The sequence below is a fragment of the Pygoscelis adeliae genome, unplaced genomic scaffold (assembly GCF_000699105.1).
Source record: "Pygoscelis adeliae isolate BGI_AS28 unplaced genomic scaffold, ASM69910v1 Scaffold186, whole genome shotgun sequence".
In the NCBI taxonomy this organism is placed as follows: Eukaryota; Metazoa; Chordata; class Aves; order Sphenisciformes; family Spheniscidae; genus Pygoscelis; species Pygoscelis adeliae.
In genome coordinates this window covers 8186629-8202385 of record NW_008825071.1, presented here as the reverse complement: position 1 = coordinate 8202385, position 15757 = coordinate 8186629, and the positions used below count along the sequence as shown (strand labels likewise).

Genomic DNA, 15757 nt, shown 5'->3' with positions numbered 1-15757 from the left:
GTCCAATGAGACACAATGTTCTAGCTCACCAAAAGTAAAGCCTTAACTCCCAACATCTCCTATACTCAGAATAAGTAGTTTACTCCCCAAACACTGATGAAATATTCAACTGTTTTAGAGACACACGTTCCTATTATTCACACTTCCTCGTTTCTTCATAAGACATACAAAAAGAAATTCTATTCCCTGTTTAAAATGTTAACCAGAGTTTTTGCCCCCCTCCATCCCTCGAAACCAACACAAGAAGCACGTGTCTCAGAATCAAGGCAAGAGCTGTGAAAAGGCTCTCATAATTTAGTACCAAACAAGATAAACTCTGAAGAATTTTACCAAGAAGATAAAACAGACTTAATTCACAATGAAGACAAATAGGTCACGGGAAAGCACTGCAGAAATGTTACACACCTTGAATAAGAGGGAAGTAGAGGAACTTTCATAGCTATAATGTGTTATAAATTGCTTATAAGCTTTGTTATTAATTGTTCAGTTTCCTTATTGAAGTGAGCTCAATCCAAAATGCACTGAAGTCAATGAAAAGGCTTTCCTTCACTTCAAATTATGTCTAAGTTCACCTTATCTCCCTTGTGCAGACTGGGGCAAAAGGCATTTAAAAAGCAAACAAAACAACCATGTTAGCTGACATAATTACACATAATTTAGCCCAAAATATAGGAACCAATTTAACACCATGTCCACGACAAAGACAGTTTGAACTGCTATTTTTTTCTCCAAACTGTAACAGTACCTGATAAACATCAGTCACAGGAGAGTCTGGAATGGACATGACATGAAAAATACACTTTTTCAAAACCCTGATGCTAACACAAAGGAGATAAAAAGACCAGTTGTTTTTTTTTTTTCTCCCGGTACAGGCAACATGTCATTCCTTATGGCACTGTTCTGGTGAGGAACCTTTTCCTGCCAGAAGCCAGAGACAAAACATCCAGACCCTCCAGAGGCAAGAAGGCTCATACTTTTACACCAGGAGTTTCAGAGTGTGTAATGAATAAAAAGTAATTCTAAATAGTACTTCCATGCCAAACAATAGCCATATTTAAGCACATTCTCTACCATCTGAATAAGGTTCTGTTTTTTAAATAATAGCTTTTAAAGGCTACATTTTCACATGGAACAGCCTTTATAGACAAGAAAAAAGAATACAGAGTGCTCATATATAATCTGTAGTTTACATACTAATCTTTCAGATTATTAACGGAGACAATCTGTTCTTTCTATTGTTCCTGGGTTTTTGGGGGGTTTTCTTCCTTGAAATAGATATTTGGTAAAATACAGAAGCAGTTCATTTTAACCAGGTTGGGAGGCTGTTTGCTTTTCAAGCAGAAGGTCTGTGTTTCAAGTGCATCACCAAAAGGGAGCGTCAGAACATTCATTCATCCACAGGACACTAATGCACATTTGGGCTGTTTAGTCATTCTGCCTTCAGCCCAAAAAGCACCCAAGGATTAAGCTAATGGTCCATTAATACATGCCCTGGAGTGTATTCCTGCTTTAGTAAGGGGAAATATATCTCTATAATTCCTATAGCATCATAACCCTAGCTTAACAGAGCAGAATTCTTCCTACCATTTGTTAATTTTCTTTAAAAAATGCATTTTCAATAAAGGCTAGTTGTCTCCAATCTGGTGCAATGGGTGGGAGGGGCATTGCTATGCCTTCTCCGTATCTATGCAGAAGAAAGGAGGAAGGGAAGCACCTGGCTACTTTCCACAATAGCTGGATTCAGCCAAAGAAAAGCTCCACCATATGCCTGCACACCATAACAAACATAGCTGCGACTCCCAGGCCTTGATTCAACTAAGCACGGCGTTTCAAATGCATGTTGGAGAGGAGATCCTGAATTTTTCTGGAGAAAAAGGCATTTTTGATATTGGGAATTGCATTGCCACTGATTGCATTTGAAGAGGATTATATACTTCTACCACAGTTATGTCATCTGTATACACAGGGCTCAAGGGAACCTGGAAGATAAACTGCTTTTCTTCAATTCAGGGATGGAGATCTGATTCTCCTTGATTTTGTCCCTGCAAACAAATGCAGAGAGAATGCACAAAACCAGCCAAAATCCCTTAACCACCTTTTTTTCCTGGTTTGTTTTTTTTCCTGCTTGTGTTCCCAGGCCCAGCAGGGGCCCGCCTGGCTCACAAGGCAAGCAAGCAAGGATAGCTGCAGGGCAACATCAGATTTGCCCGCAGTTTTCCATGGCCTTCTACATGCACAGAACACCTGGCATGTATGAGGGTTCCAGCCACGCTGCCAACAGCTCCTCCCCATGTCATGGGTTTGGCGCTAAGCCCAATTCAGAAACTTTACACCGGCCCTAAGTCAGGCAGGAGGCTGCTTGAGCATTGCTGGGAGACCATCAAGGAGCCTGGTAAGGGGCCATCTACAGCCCCCTTGAGACCCGTTGTCCCAAGCAGTACAAGAAGGTCTGAGGAGCACACTTCCCCTCCAGTTTCTCCACCTTCAACTTCCGAACTGAACCTTCCAGTTACTTGTGCACGTGCCAGACGTGCAAGCAGCTCTGCCTAAACCTCATATAGCTTCTGAGCTTTCAACCTCTCCCATCTCTGCCTTGGGAATGAAGACACTTCTCATATCTCTTAAGACGTACTTCTACCCGTGCTGTGCAGATACCTTTCTTTCCATATAACTATACAGAGTCTTGCATGCTTATATTGGGCGGCAAATTGTTTGTTGCAGCCCAATATAAACATGCGTGAAGAAATTCTGGCCTTGTGTACCATCAGTTTGAGTTCCTGCTCTTGAGTTAAGAGAGGCACAAGAATTTCAGTGTTTGCAGTCAAATCAAATCTGATTTAACTGAGAGTACTGATGGAGGCTTAGCAATTCTGGGATACAGGGTATTCTGGTTAAGTCACCTGCATGGGTAATTTGGAGGTTGTCTGGATGCCAAGTAAGCCTTTCCTCAAGGCACAGAGGGAAGGAAAAAGGAGGAAAACTCTTGAAAAACATCTGTTTGTTTCTAGTTCCTCTTGTCAGTCAGGCTTCTTGCCAAAAGCTCATTAAAGGTAATCAAAGGGAGGAAAAAGTGTATGATCATATTTATTAAGTAGATAAAGAAGTTTGGGGGGTTTATGTTAAAAAAAAAAAGAAAAAAAGTGTTGATACCTCTGCTTCTTGTAGGGTCCCATGGTTCAAGCATACCATGTCTGGACATGTGATAGGAGAACCACAACCTTCTTGAATTGCCAGCTGCATGTACTGTTTTAGGCACTAGAAACAAATAAAGAAAAGAAAAAAAAAGTTAGAGGCCGTATGTTGGTAACACACAGATGCTAGAGATGCTGCACAGCTACCACCTCCACTGCCTTAATTGGCTGTCCTGAAGCTCCTGCACACAGAAAACATCAATTATTATAAGCGTGAATGCTACAAGTCATTACATTGGAAAGAATGCAACAAAGAACAATTAATTATGCATGACTTCATCTGCCAAGCATTGCGTTTACCCAAGTCAGCAAGTCAGACCTTTCAGTGCTAACAAGCCCTACGCTCTGCTAAACTGGGATTGGAGGATTTAGGGGGGGTATCTTTCATCCTAATTAAACAGGCTTTGCTCTTTTGTCTTTCCTCCTGTGTTCTTAATTCAGACTCTCAGCCAGCAGTCTCCATTGTAGGAGACCTCCTTTACAAGAAAAACACTACTGTTCTCAGCTGCATAAAAAGGGAAGGGGGTGTATAACCTGGTTAGGAGGTTGTAATCTGCCCTAGAAGATGAGCAGCTATCAGTTCTTTCCCTCCTCTACCTCTTTCCCCACAGAGATCAGGTAATTTCCATAGTTTACCATGATTTATCATCAGCCTCTGGTCTATTGAGCAGGAGTTCAAAGTCCATTTCCAGCATGGAGGCCACCTTATGAATGTTTCCAAATTGTTTCATTACACAAAAATGGCAGGACTCCCCACTCCAAGGAAAAAAGCCCTCTGTTCTCCCCACATTCTAATTGGCATGCCAGTTTCAAATATATTCAGCTTCAAATATATTCAGCTTGTCTTTTTAACACGTATTATAGTGTCTTCAATAAAATCATGGCATAAAACTGGTGCAATGAACCAAAGAACAGTGCTCCAATTGTATCTCCAAACTGCACAGGTAAGTGAGTGAGCTTACTTCTAAATAAACAAAACAACCAAGTCTCCTCAAAATAATGACAAAGCATACAGTAAATTGCAAATCACTGTTAACAAAATAACAAAACATGGATTTCTGGCAGATTTTGGTATCAGCTTGAATAGTTTATTGTAAATTAAAACCAACATACTTTACAAGCAGCAGGACTAATGCAGCTTTATTCCCTACAGATTTGTATTTCATGCCCACGTGATAAACCTCTCCTCATCCTCCTCCTCAGTACCGCTGCCTTCTTCCCTTATTGCCCCATCAGTTTTCAAGAAATATGTCAAAACGTAAGGTCTTTGAGACCTCTGTCTCTCTGCTAACTTTGGGAACAGTCACTGAGTTCAAAAGCTACTAGGTGGGTTATGGGTAAATCACAGCCTTCCAGAGCATCAGCTCTGGTAAGGACTCTTCACAAATGCCTATAAATACTGGAAAAACAGTTTAACATTCAGGTCTGCGTTAGTTTGGACTGTTCTGAGAAGGCCTTGCATATTGTGCTCTGATTAAAGACATTTCCTCATTTGTATTTTTACTGGAAAACTGGTAAGTAGAATCAGCTCAACTTAGTGGCATTTTAAATGATTACTTTTTATTTGTAAATATTTGAAGCGTATTCATTTAGAAGAACGTAGGGGTATAACCTAAATGGTAAGCTTTAAATATCTAGCTCATTAAGCACTAATGGATTCAGATCCAGCACGCACCCCTATAAGAAAGCAGCAGAGCAGGCTGTAAGGAATTGATGGTGCAAGTATTATGTGGGAGGTGAGGGAGATACTCACAGATGAAGAGCAAAAAAGAAATCATGTCAGTAACTGAAGGCAGAACTCCCTAGGGAATATCAGCCCAGATTTAACCAGGAGCTATTCTATTATTCAAACAGCAGTCTCAGTGCCCTGTCCCATCTCCTCGCCCACCTCTCCCAAAGGCATCTAGGCACAGTGCTTCTAAAAAGTCAGTTTATCCATTGGATCAAATCACCCCACTAGCACACACAGCTCCTCCACAGAGCAGTAAGCAGAAGCAGGTACATAACCACGGTGGTGCCTGGGAGCAGGTACCCTAGAGACACCAGAGCTGATGGGGCCCTGCCCATACCTGCTGCCACCATGGTCTGGACAGTGGCAGCAGGTGGCACAGGGAAAGCCAAAAACAGTTTCCCTGGAGCCCAGCGTGGCTCCCAGTGCTATTACTGATGTGGATAGACTGTGGGTGACCTGCTCCTGCAGCCCCACATTCATTAAGCACCTGGCATTGCCCACATGCTTCAGACAATACCACAGGAGAAATGGGGTATCAAGTGCTCACTCCCTCCACAAATTTCCTTCCTGGTTTGTGCCTGTACCCAGCCTCCACCATAAACAACGCAAACAGAAAATTCTGCCCTCCGAGTTCCTTCCCCAAAGCCCGCACGTGCTGCAGTGTTTTGGGTGCACTTCTTAGATATGTGGGTGATGCTCCAGCAGAGCCTCCTTAACATCTTACTCCCTCTCCTCATGGGAGACCTGATTACTTTCTGGATCAAGCGTCAGGGCAGCATTTGGGGAAGGGGGAATGTTTCCCTCCCGCCAAAGCATTTAGTTTGCCTTAACTCCTCAGCAAGCATGGAAGAGCAACCTTTTACTTTTGCTAAGATCTTGGCTTCTGTCTCCTCTGTGGTGCTGCCTGATATTTAGTAATTTGCTTTGACAGCATGGTACAGTGGATTTGTATTCTGGGGGCAGCTCAGGTCAGCCGGTTACAGATGGAGGACAAAGTCTGAGAAGTTACTGCAGGCCTAGCAGCAGCCCAGAGGCTTGTTCTTAATTTAGACTTCCAGGACAGAAGCTCAGAGCACTGACAATTACCCTTCTGCGCAAGAACGGGCATGAAGCTCTTAAGGAGCTTCAATCCACAGTATGGATTTTGCAATCAGTTTTGATATGCAGTATCTAAATCACTAGGGGTACCAAGCCAGGAGAACAGAGGTTTCGAAGGATTGCTAGTGCATCTGGATTCTCCTTCTCTTCTAGCTCACTGCTTGGTTGTAGGTGAGGGTAAGTGAGCAACCGCAGCCTTCTGTGATACTTTTAGAGGGTGCTGTGCTTTCAGAGGGTGACTTGGAGAGATTTTGTAACAGGTCTGTGCAGTGCCATGGATCTTCAAATGTTTCACAGAAAACCTCCCTGTTAAATAGTTTTTATAGATATTAAATCTTTTGCCTTGACTTTCTGTGCGTGGAGAAGGTGGTGTGGGTGCAATTCAAGAAGATGATGGAAGTACTTAAAGGTGCTGGGAAACCTGAAGGAAGCATTTAACACTTACCACTGAAGGATTAAGCTTTTTACCTAAGTCTGTACATGAATGAAGATGTGAACTTCTTGTTCCCTCTTTCACAAGTTAGCGGCAAAGAAGAGACAGTGGAAAAATCATTAAAATTTTAAAATATGCCTTCACTTTAACACTAAGACTGTTTTTAGAGGGGTTTTACTATTATTTACAGCTCAGCTACTAATTTAGCTACTTACTTGAAAAGCAAATAAAAGTATCTGAAAAGATGTACAAGCTGCAAATGTGATGAAAAGAGGATTCAATATCTATATAATGAATCATGACTGACCTTCTAAGCAGTATGTCCTCCCACACTATGGAGAATACATTATACAGACATAAAATGGTAAGACTTTTCATGCATTTTGTCTACGAAAATCAGCAGTATCTCAGTTAGGAAAACTGCATACACTACATATGCTACTTAATTGCTCTACAAAGTTAAGATCAAGATAGCCTTCTGTGGTATTAGAGTTCCTTGAAAGGATCTTAACCTTGACATCCAAGAAATCACCAGGTCTCAACACACTTGGGCTACACTCCTCCACCAATTTCCCACAGTGCAGTGACTTATAGGCACGGAGAGCAGCCAGTGGCTGGAGAGGCTGCACCACAGGACCCGTGGCTTACAATGACAGTCATACAATACCATCGTCTCACTCTCCATGGTCAGAGCAAGTCATCAGCAGTGACCTTCCTACCAGCACAGCGAGGTTTCCACGAATGCGTCACATAGTCAAGGCAGAACGGTTGAGGCAACAGACTAAAAATCTACTGAGGTCTTGCTGAACAGGTTTGAATCCTGCTGACTACAGACGAAATTGGAGGTTTGGCTCCATTACGTTCACCCCTCAAATAAATGGTAGACACCAACCCAAGGAATTTTAACTTCCATACCTGCAACTGTACCCTAATCAGTTATGTTCAGTTTACTCAGATTTTCCCCACTGAGCAACTATACCATGTACGTATCTGTGTTCTGGGGTACATCACAAAATCCTGATGTAATCAAGCAAGAGAGATCAATTCAAATGTGATAATGTAATTCCACCAGTAAAACTCAGTACACCTAACAGAAGGTTTTGGTGCTGATCTAACTTTGCCAAGCATGTTTTGCTCCTGCTGGACTACTGTCAACTTCAGTGGAAAGAGTTCTACAAGTAATCTTTTCTCTGCCTGAGATTCATAATGTATAACGAGACCTTTTTCAAATAATTTGCTGTCTAAGCATTTTGGGGCAAGAATTTTTTTCCTTTTACGCCATTTTTGTCTTTCAGGCCATCACCTTCTTCTATTTAATAAAATAAGGTCAATATCCCTTTACCTACTTCACAAGATGCTACTCAAGAGTATCCAGTAAGTTAAGGCCGGTAAAGTATCTGGATCAAATTATCATAGTACATGCAACATATATACATTTATTTTTTATCTTGCAGGACTTGTAAGAAAGATTACAATTTAGGCAAATATTTACATATGCCCCAAGTACACATTCCTCTCCTGGAGCTAAGGCTTTGTTGAAAGTGTATGTTGTAACATGAGGGAAGAATCTTAAAAAAGCACTGAAAAGCCCAATCCAGCAATGCACAAACTAATAACATAAAAAATTCCTTCTTCAGTAACAAACACTTCCTCTAATCTTCAAAAGTGTTTTTTATGGTCAGCTGCAAGCCCCAGGAATAGAAAATTCTATTCAGGCTATTAATGGATTCTTCATTTCAACACTTCTCCTACATGCTGCTCTAACTTCAACTTTTTTTTTTCCCCAAAGCATATTGTATGGAGGGGATTTTTAATGTACTGACCAACACAAAAAAAAAAAAAAAAAGGCTGTTTGGCAATGTATTTCATCTGCAAAGGGACCATAACGGTTCTGCATTTTAACGTAAGAATGAGTTCAAAGTATAATTTCAGTATTATGTTGCTAGGTAATGATCTGACAAAGGCACTATATCCCTCTCACTGTGAAATCTTATGTTTCTATTCAAAACCACTTTCAGATAATCTCTGTACCAGAGACAAAAGATTAATCTCAATCATTCCTAAATATTGCTTTCTCAAGTACCTTGACATGTTCCATTACCTTGCTCGTCTCCCATCTGCATGCAGCTCTTCAGCTCCCTAAATGCAGCCTCATTGGTTTGGATGTGAAAGCATAAAAGGAAACCACATATGTGACATGACAAAATTGAACTGGTAGTTTTATTAAGAAAGATGGAGGGATGGCTAGGAAGAAGAAAGAAATGGAAAGGGCTGGCCTGTTTTCCTGTCAAATGCTACAGATATTGCTGCTAACCGCTGTGCAGCAGTTGATACAGAATAAGGGTATTTGTCTAACTGAATTGCGGAAGGGGAAAAAAACCAGATCTACAGTATTTCTTAATCACTACTGGGGCATGATCTACATTAAATACGAAAATGCAAGAAGTGAATGAAGGCATCCTGCCAAAAGAAGAAGGTCTTTCCTACTAATGTATAACTTGAAGACAATTTCAATTTCAGAAAAATTAACGAAATCTCAGGTTTCCATCTTAAAATCCACAAGACTGATGTTAAATGTTAAATCTCTCTTCCAGATTTGTCCTCAAAACTGTATTGGTTTGGGTTTCGGGTTTTTTTAGCCTTAGCCTTTTTACAAACCCAAAATTTGGGGGGGGGTGAAAAAAAAAAGACTGTAAATGGAAAGAAAACATAACTTTCCTTTTGGCATTCCAGAGTGTCTTTTTATTGAGAACAGATCAACAGATAGGCATTTAGTTTTTGTCTCAGTTCTGGGCAATGTTTATGTACTTTTTATTCACTAAGACATAGCTTTCATTTCTTTCTTATCATTTACAAGTGTTACCTGTTCTTCAGCGCATACACAAGACAAAGTAGTCTTGTAGTGACGTAGTTTTATATGGAATATGTAGCATTATTGACTTCGGTGAGAGAGTTCATGTCAGAACTCTAAGTTTAACCACCTGACCCACTCAGCATTTAATCAATTGTGTACTCAATTAAATATACCCCCCTAAAAAAACCAAAATACAAAACAGTACTCATAGTGTTTATGACAGATCTACATAACGCTTAGTAATATGTTCATCATTGTCATGACATCTGCACTTCCGCATGTTCAATCTCTAAAATGGGCCAGTTGCTTTCAATGTGTGGTAATAGAACTCCTGGAATCTCTCAAGTATTTCTCAACAGGTCTTAAAACTAGATGAATCAAGTCTATTGGCAATTAGCTTGGAGGCATCTGCACTTCAGTTGGAAAAAAATGTGAGGCCTTTCCAATTAAAGAAAGTCTTTAAAAAGTACACCACAGAAATAGCCATTTATGAGTTTGTTAGAGATAAATTTGTGATAGGCACAGTTTAAAGTGAAAAACAAAAGTCCAATGAAACATGCATTTGTATTGCCCAACCTGTATTTTAACTGCTAAGGAGCAGATGCAGTGATAAATGAAGTTGCCTTCAAAGGGATAGAAGATCAGGCCACATAAGAGCCTTATTGAGAAAGATGCTTGAAAGAAAGTGAAAAAATGCCCCTTTAGACTCAAACGACATATGGTCATCTTGTGGCTCAGTAGAAAGGGAGGAATCACATGACTGACAAACATTTTATTTTGTCATGACCAAGTGAAAACGCCAAGCAAACATGACAATGGACCAGAATATAATGGCCTCCCGCTGCTCGACAAGCCATTTTTTAGGGGATCTTCCAAGTATATCTGAGAAATATACTGTCAAGTATATCTGAGAAATATATTGTCATCAGCTTTGCCTCAAAAGATCTACCACCAATGGTGCTAGATACATCTGCTCAGATACACTCAGATAGACTCAGATACACAGTCTAAAACCAATTTACAAATGGCCCACCACATCCTGGCAGCCTTTCATAAAAGTCAGCATAGGTTCCTGGTAATCATTGCCAGGAAGTGGTACCACTAAACAGAAAAGGACCAGAGAAACTCACCCTTCCCAAAACCGAACCAGCTGCTAATACCATCTCTCTTGCAAACAAAACTGTGTCAGGGCAAACCCGGCCTTACCAACAGCTACAAAACAGACATAATCATGAGGCTTATGTCACAGGCTGGCTCAGTTACTGTGGCACTCTGAGGCATTGACAACTTACTTCACATCTGTTTCTTCATTTGTTAAGTGGAGACACCACCAACTTCACCGATGCAGTGCTGTCATTAAACACGCTAGTTCCCTCTTCCTCACCTGTCTTCCCTTGGCCACCACCCCGATGCTGCCACCTCTACTGACTTCAGAAACATGTAGCCCCTCTTCCTGAATAGTAGCATCCATCAAAAAGGCAATGGGTACTTTTGTGCTTGTTTGGTACCCCTACTAACTCTGCCTTTGGTGTGACTCTGCACAGAAATGCATGCAAGAAGTTCTTAAACCATCTAAATTACTGTAAAAGTGCTGTGTGTTCAGTGCCAATATTAGCAGGTGTCGGAATTTTCTTTTTTATAACTTTAAAACAAAGCTATTCTGAAACATTTCAAATGTCGAGCTGGTAAAAAAGAATCCAAAACTTGACAGCTTGCTACCTGTGGGTAGAAGCGGAAAACAACCTAAGGGGAGCTTTACATAAAGTAAGCGGGGCATTGCAGCACAAGGTCTATTTAGGAAAAGGAGAAGGTAGTGTTCTGGTGCAGCCGTGAGCACATGCAGGTGTCTCCTAGGATGGGGGGAAAAAGAGGAAGAAGAGGGGACCAAACCCCTTCTTGAAAATTAGCACATAGAAACAGAAGAGATACTAAAACCCAGTGTTGGCTAGAGGAAGGCAAATCCAAATTTTCCCTTACTCGTAAGTTTTACTAAGTAGCCTTTCACTGGAGTATTCATGTACATTTGCTCCATTTAGCAGGCATCCCACGCCCTTTGTCATCTGCCTCCTCCTTGTCTTTCATCCAGTCTCCTCTACTCTCAGGCTTTTCTACCCCTGCTTTTTGCTGATGATGCTGATCCTTCACATCAGTTTGTCTCCAGTTCTCCAATGCTCCCCTGCACAAGTGATCTGAGGCTTCACAGCACTAAAGACAAAATGTCAGTATTTAGCCACCTGAAGGAGGCAGGGCAACGCACAGGTGCTCTTAAAAAGATTAAGGAAGGCAGAGGAGCCTTAAGAGTGTCCTGCTGGTGAAATGCAACAGAGAAACTCCTATTTCTGGAAGGGTTTCCCCTTCCCCTCTAGCAAAAGTAGCTGGCAGCAGCATGCAAGCCTCTCTCTTGGAGGCTGCAGCCTCCCAAGGCCCTGACTTGTCAGGCAGGCAGCTGCCCAGGGCGCCAGGCTGTCAACAGCAGCAAAAGAGCCTTTTTCACCCATGTCTAGCCCTGGCCTTGCTGTCACACATAGCTACAGCAGAAAATGTTGTTCTCCCAAATGCCTTCGGATCACCTTATACTTGTAGAACAGCCAAGAGAGCACAGAAGCTACCTGTGCTTCTATTCAACATTGCACACTGACTTCTCCTTTTAAGGTTGCATGAAGTTTAATCTCATTTAGCCTGCATTGTGTGCATCAAAATAACAAACAGGTGGATCATCATGATATTGTTTTGCACGTTTTGTAACTCAGTTACCTCACACACTTCTCAGAAGTACAAGACCCAACAAAGAATTTGCTTGGAAAAAAAGAAGGGTGAATCATGCAAGTTCTGCATAAACATGTGCTGACAACACGGAATCAAATACATGACAGTATATTCTGTTTTCAGAGTTTGTTACATGTTGTCTCAGGCACCTCGAACCCTGTTCCAGTAAGTAACACACAAGGTGGATATAAGCTGCTGCTTGATGTAAATAGCAGCAATGCCATTTATTGCTCACCTGGCTCTCGTCAGGACTCTGAAATGTTTACGAGGAGGGGGGAAAAGAAGAAAGACAAAACCAAACAGAATTGGCATGCAGGGAAGAAGCTGACACCGGCTTTTTTACTGACCCCCAAAACCATGTTTTCCATAACAGCACTGCACTGGTTCCCTTCTGTCATCACTGCCACCAGGGCAATCTTACCACACCTGGTAAAACCTCACCTCCATGACTGCTTACAGGCTACAGACTCACACCGATTCTTTCATAGGGTCCTTAGTATTTCCACTGTTACTACTAGTCCTGCACTCCTCACTACTGCTTCCAAAGGGTAATTTATGCTGTGCCAGCTACCAGGGCATTTCTAGCAAGAGGAAGCGAGGAGCATGCAATCACACCACTCATCATCTCTCCCAGCTGTTTTCCCAGTTTCAGCCAGGTTTTGAAAAGGCAGCAGTCTCCAAGATGTATACTTTCCAGCCAGTCTAATGAGCGCCAAAGCCTGGGCAACAGCCAGTGCTCCCTCCAAAGGCAAAGCAGAGAGGTCGGCCCGTCCATTTCTGGCACTACCCTGACGAGCACTCCTGAGTCTTGCCTGAGTGAGGCACTGCTGGAGCTATCTGGGGGAGGAAAGAGAAGAGCAAAGGATACAAACATGCAGGAAAATTGACTAGAAATAAGTGTAATATTCAAAATATAATTCTGTAAGTGTATCAAGCAGGATGTAATTAATATTAGTTTGCTTTGGACCCAGATATAAGTGCACTAAAATACTATATTTTGTAACACTGTGACGGTGTAGCCAGACACAGTGTATAATTATTTTATGTACATATGTGAGCGATGCGGCCACTACAGGGGCAAAAACCTGTATAGTTGCACATGGTTGCATCCAAGGAAGAAAAAGTTGCAAGACAAGGTAAGCACAAGGGACTGCAGATAGGAAGAACATCCCACCAAATATACAAGAAGGATGACTGGCAAGACAGAAAACAAAATAAGCAGTATCAGGAACAGATGAGACGCCCTCCCTTTTCAGGAATGGGGCAAGTAGCATAAAACCATGCAGCTTAAGCAATACATATATCGCTGAATATATGTAAGAGTGTACACCACAGCATGGCACTCCGCAAAGGTTTTATAGGTACAGGAAATGACCTGAATAATATAAAGTGCAGTCCTCTAAAACTTTTGCAGATAAAATATACCTCACATCCCTGCCCAACCCTCTTCGGAGATCAGTCTTTCATTCGAAACTAATGCAGTCCAAACACAATGAAACCAAGCCATCAGGTACACTATAGCCATTTCCAAATTCTTGGGATGTGTAAACGCGTGCTTTATCTCACATTTCAGTGGAGTCTTACGCCAAATGCAACAAATGTTGAGAAATACAAGGCTGATGTCTCTTCAGACCTGACTGGGCTACCAAGTAAGAGGGCAAGTATGTTCTGCAAGCCATCTGCTTTTTCTTCTCTGAATAGAGAGAGTAAAAATGCCTATAGCTATTTGAAAAACTCCTGTCTTACTAGCAACATTCCACCAAAATGCAAACATACACTTTCTTAAACACAGTTTACTTACTTTGGCTAGAATATAGCTTTTATGAGGTATAATGTTTATTACAGGAGTTTCTAAGCTGAAAAAATAGCTGTACACAATTCTAACTAATTTAAATTCCTTGGTTTTACAGGCTACAAGTGAAAAGGAGATATAAGCTCGCCCCTGCAGATGCCTAAATAGTAACAATTCCCAATTATTTCCACAGTGAAAAATGCTGTAGTGAAAAACAATCATAGTGCAGAATCATCATTAGTTAGCAAAAAAAAAAAAACCTCACACATGTAATAGAACAAAAAATTAACAAAACTAACAGTTTCACCTTAGTAGAGCAGAACCTATGATGTCCATGTCAAGCCCTTTTCTATTTCAAATTTAATACTACTCTTGGATCTATATAATTAACCTTAGTGATATAAAATAAGAATAAGCTATACAAGCTGAAAGCATTGCTAGCTGAAAAACTGATATGGACTCAATCCCATAGCTCACAGTTGACATTCTTACCCCAATATCTGTCTGAAGGGCAGTGTGAAGGTATCTCCCTGGCATGGGTGGGAGGAAATTTAGGGCATTGCATACCAGTGCAGCTACTGCGGGCTGTGCCCCGAGCAATTCCCCATGCAAGCCCCGGCACCGAGGCACTCCGTGGCAAGGTGCTTCTGACACTGCTCTTTGGAGGCTGTCCAAAGGTACAACTCATACAGCCTCCCAGAAGCTGCTCTGGATTCAAGACAGAAAGCCATATAGCGAGATTAAAAGTTTCCAGAGCCCCCTTTGTTATAGGATGCAAGATCTACGTGTCTCTGTTGCATCAGCCCAGACACGTCCATGGGGAGGATGTTCAGACACAAGCAACAACAGCCAGACAAAGGGTAGACATGGAGCATAAGCACAATCGAGACATATTACGCCCACTGAAATAAATAGAGCATGTCTAAAGGCTTCTCCCAGCTGCATTCAGCACTCACTCATGGCTGGCTCTTGGCTTAGACAATGTCAGCGAAGTTTGCACAGATGCCAAACAACTGTGACTGTACTTTCCACTTCGCTGTCATGGCGCTGGAGAGCCAAGCTCAGAGCGGATGCTCTTCCCGCTACCGGCCAGGTGAGGGGTGGCAGCTGTGGCACCAACAGGGGACAGGCGGGGACAGCAACATCCCCAGCCATCACTGACCTCTCCCTGTAGCCAGTGCCCTGGAGCAGTGGAGAGCCCAGCTCTGCCTGGCACAGTCCTCAGCAGTCCTCCCTTCCCCACAGGCAAAAGGTTTACTCTGCCCAGCCAACACTGAGGTTAATGTGCATTAATGATACTAAATCAGAGTCACTGAATTCTTGGAGAAGAGTGGGACCACTGTGAAGGTATCAACTTCTCCAAATTTTTTTAATTTAAAGCAGTATCTTCATACCTACCTCTTAGGTATGTTCTCTTAAAACTTGTTACAAACTACAGTACAGAAATGTTTTGTGGAAGTCGGTATGGAAAACAAACTTCATGAAGTTCAGGCTGAAAATGCATATTAATCAATCTTACCCTAGTTTCTTGAAACACACAGCTAGACTCTAATCCCATTTAAGCTACCCTGAATTCAGAGTAAGTGAAGATACTCTCACTCAACTGGCTTCACAAATATCAGATTTCTTCCATGAGTTCAAACAATCAAGAGCAAAACTTAAACGTACTTGCTTAATGCTTATCCACAATTTGTTGTTAAAATATAAAACCAAGTACATTTATTCTGGAGTTAAAAAAACCAACATCCTTCCAGTGACTTCTGACCTGTTTCCAAACTCCATTAGTCAGGTACATCAAAGTCACTATCGCCAGAGAAACTGGGTCCATTTTCCCACGCTGACAAAGAGACCAGAAGAGTACTAATATCTGTAGGGCTTTTATCAGCTCACT

General features: G+C 41.7%; 1 protein-coding gene across 1 annotated transcript in view; it reads right to left on the bottom strand.

The window, feature by feature from the left end:
- Positions 1-15757, bottom strand: part of RNF144B (ring finger protein 144B) — a 49074-nt gene that overhangs the window by 16342 nt on the left and 16975 nt on the right. Inside the window, exon 3 of the mRNA XM_009326508.1 lies at positions 3151-3255. Coding sequence (XP_009324783.1) covers positions 3151-3255 — 105 coding nt within the window. The remainder of the gene's footprint in view (positions 1-3150; positions 3256-15757) is intronic.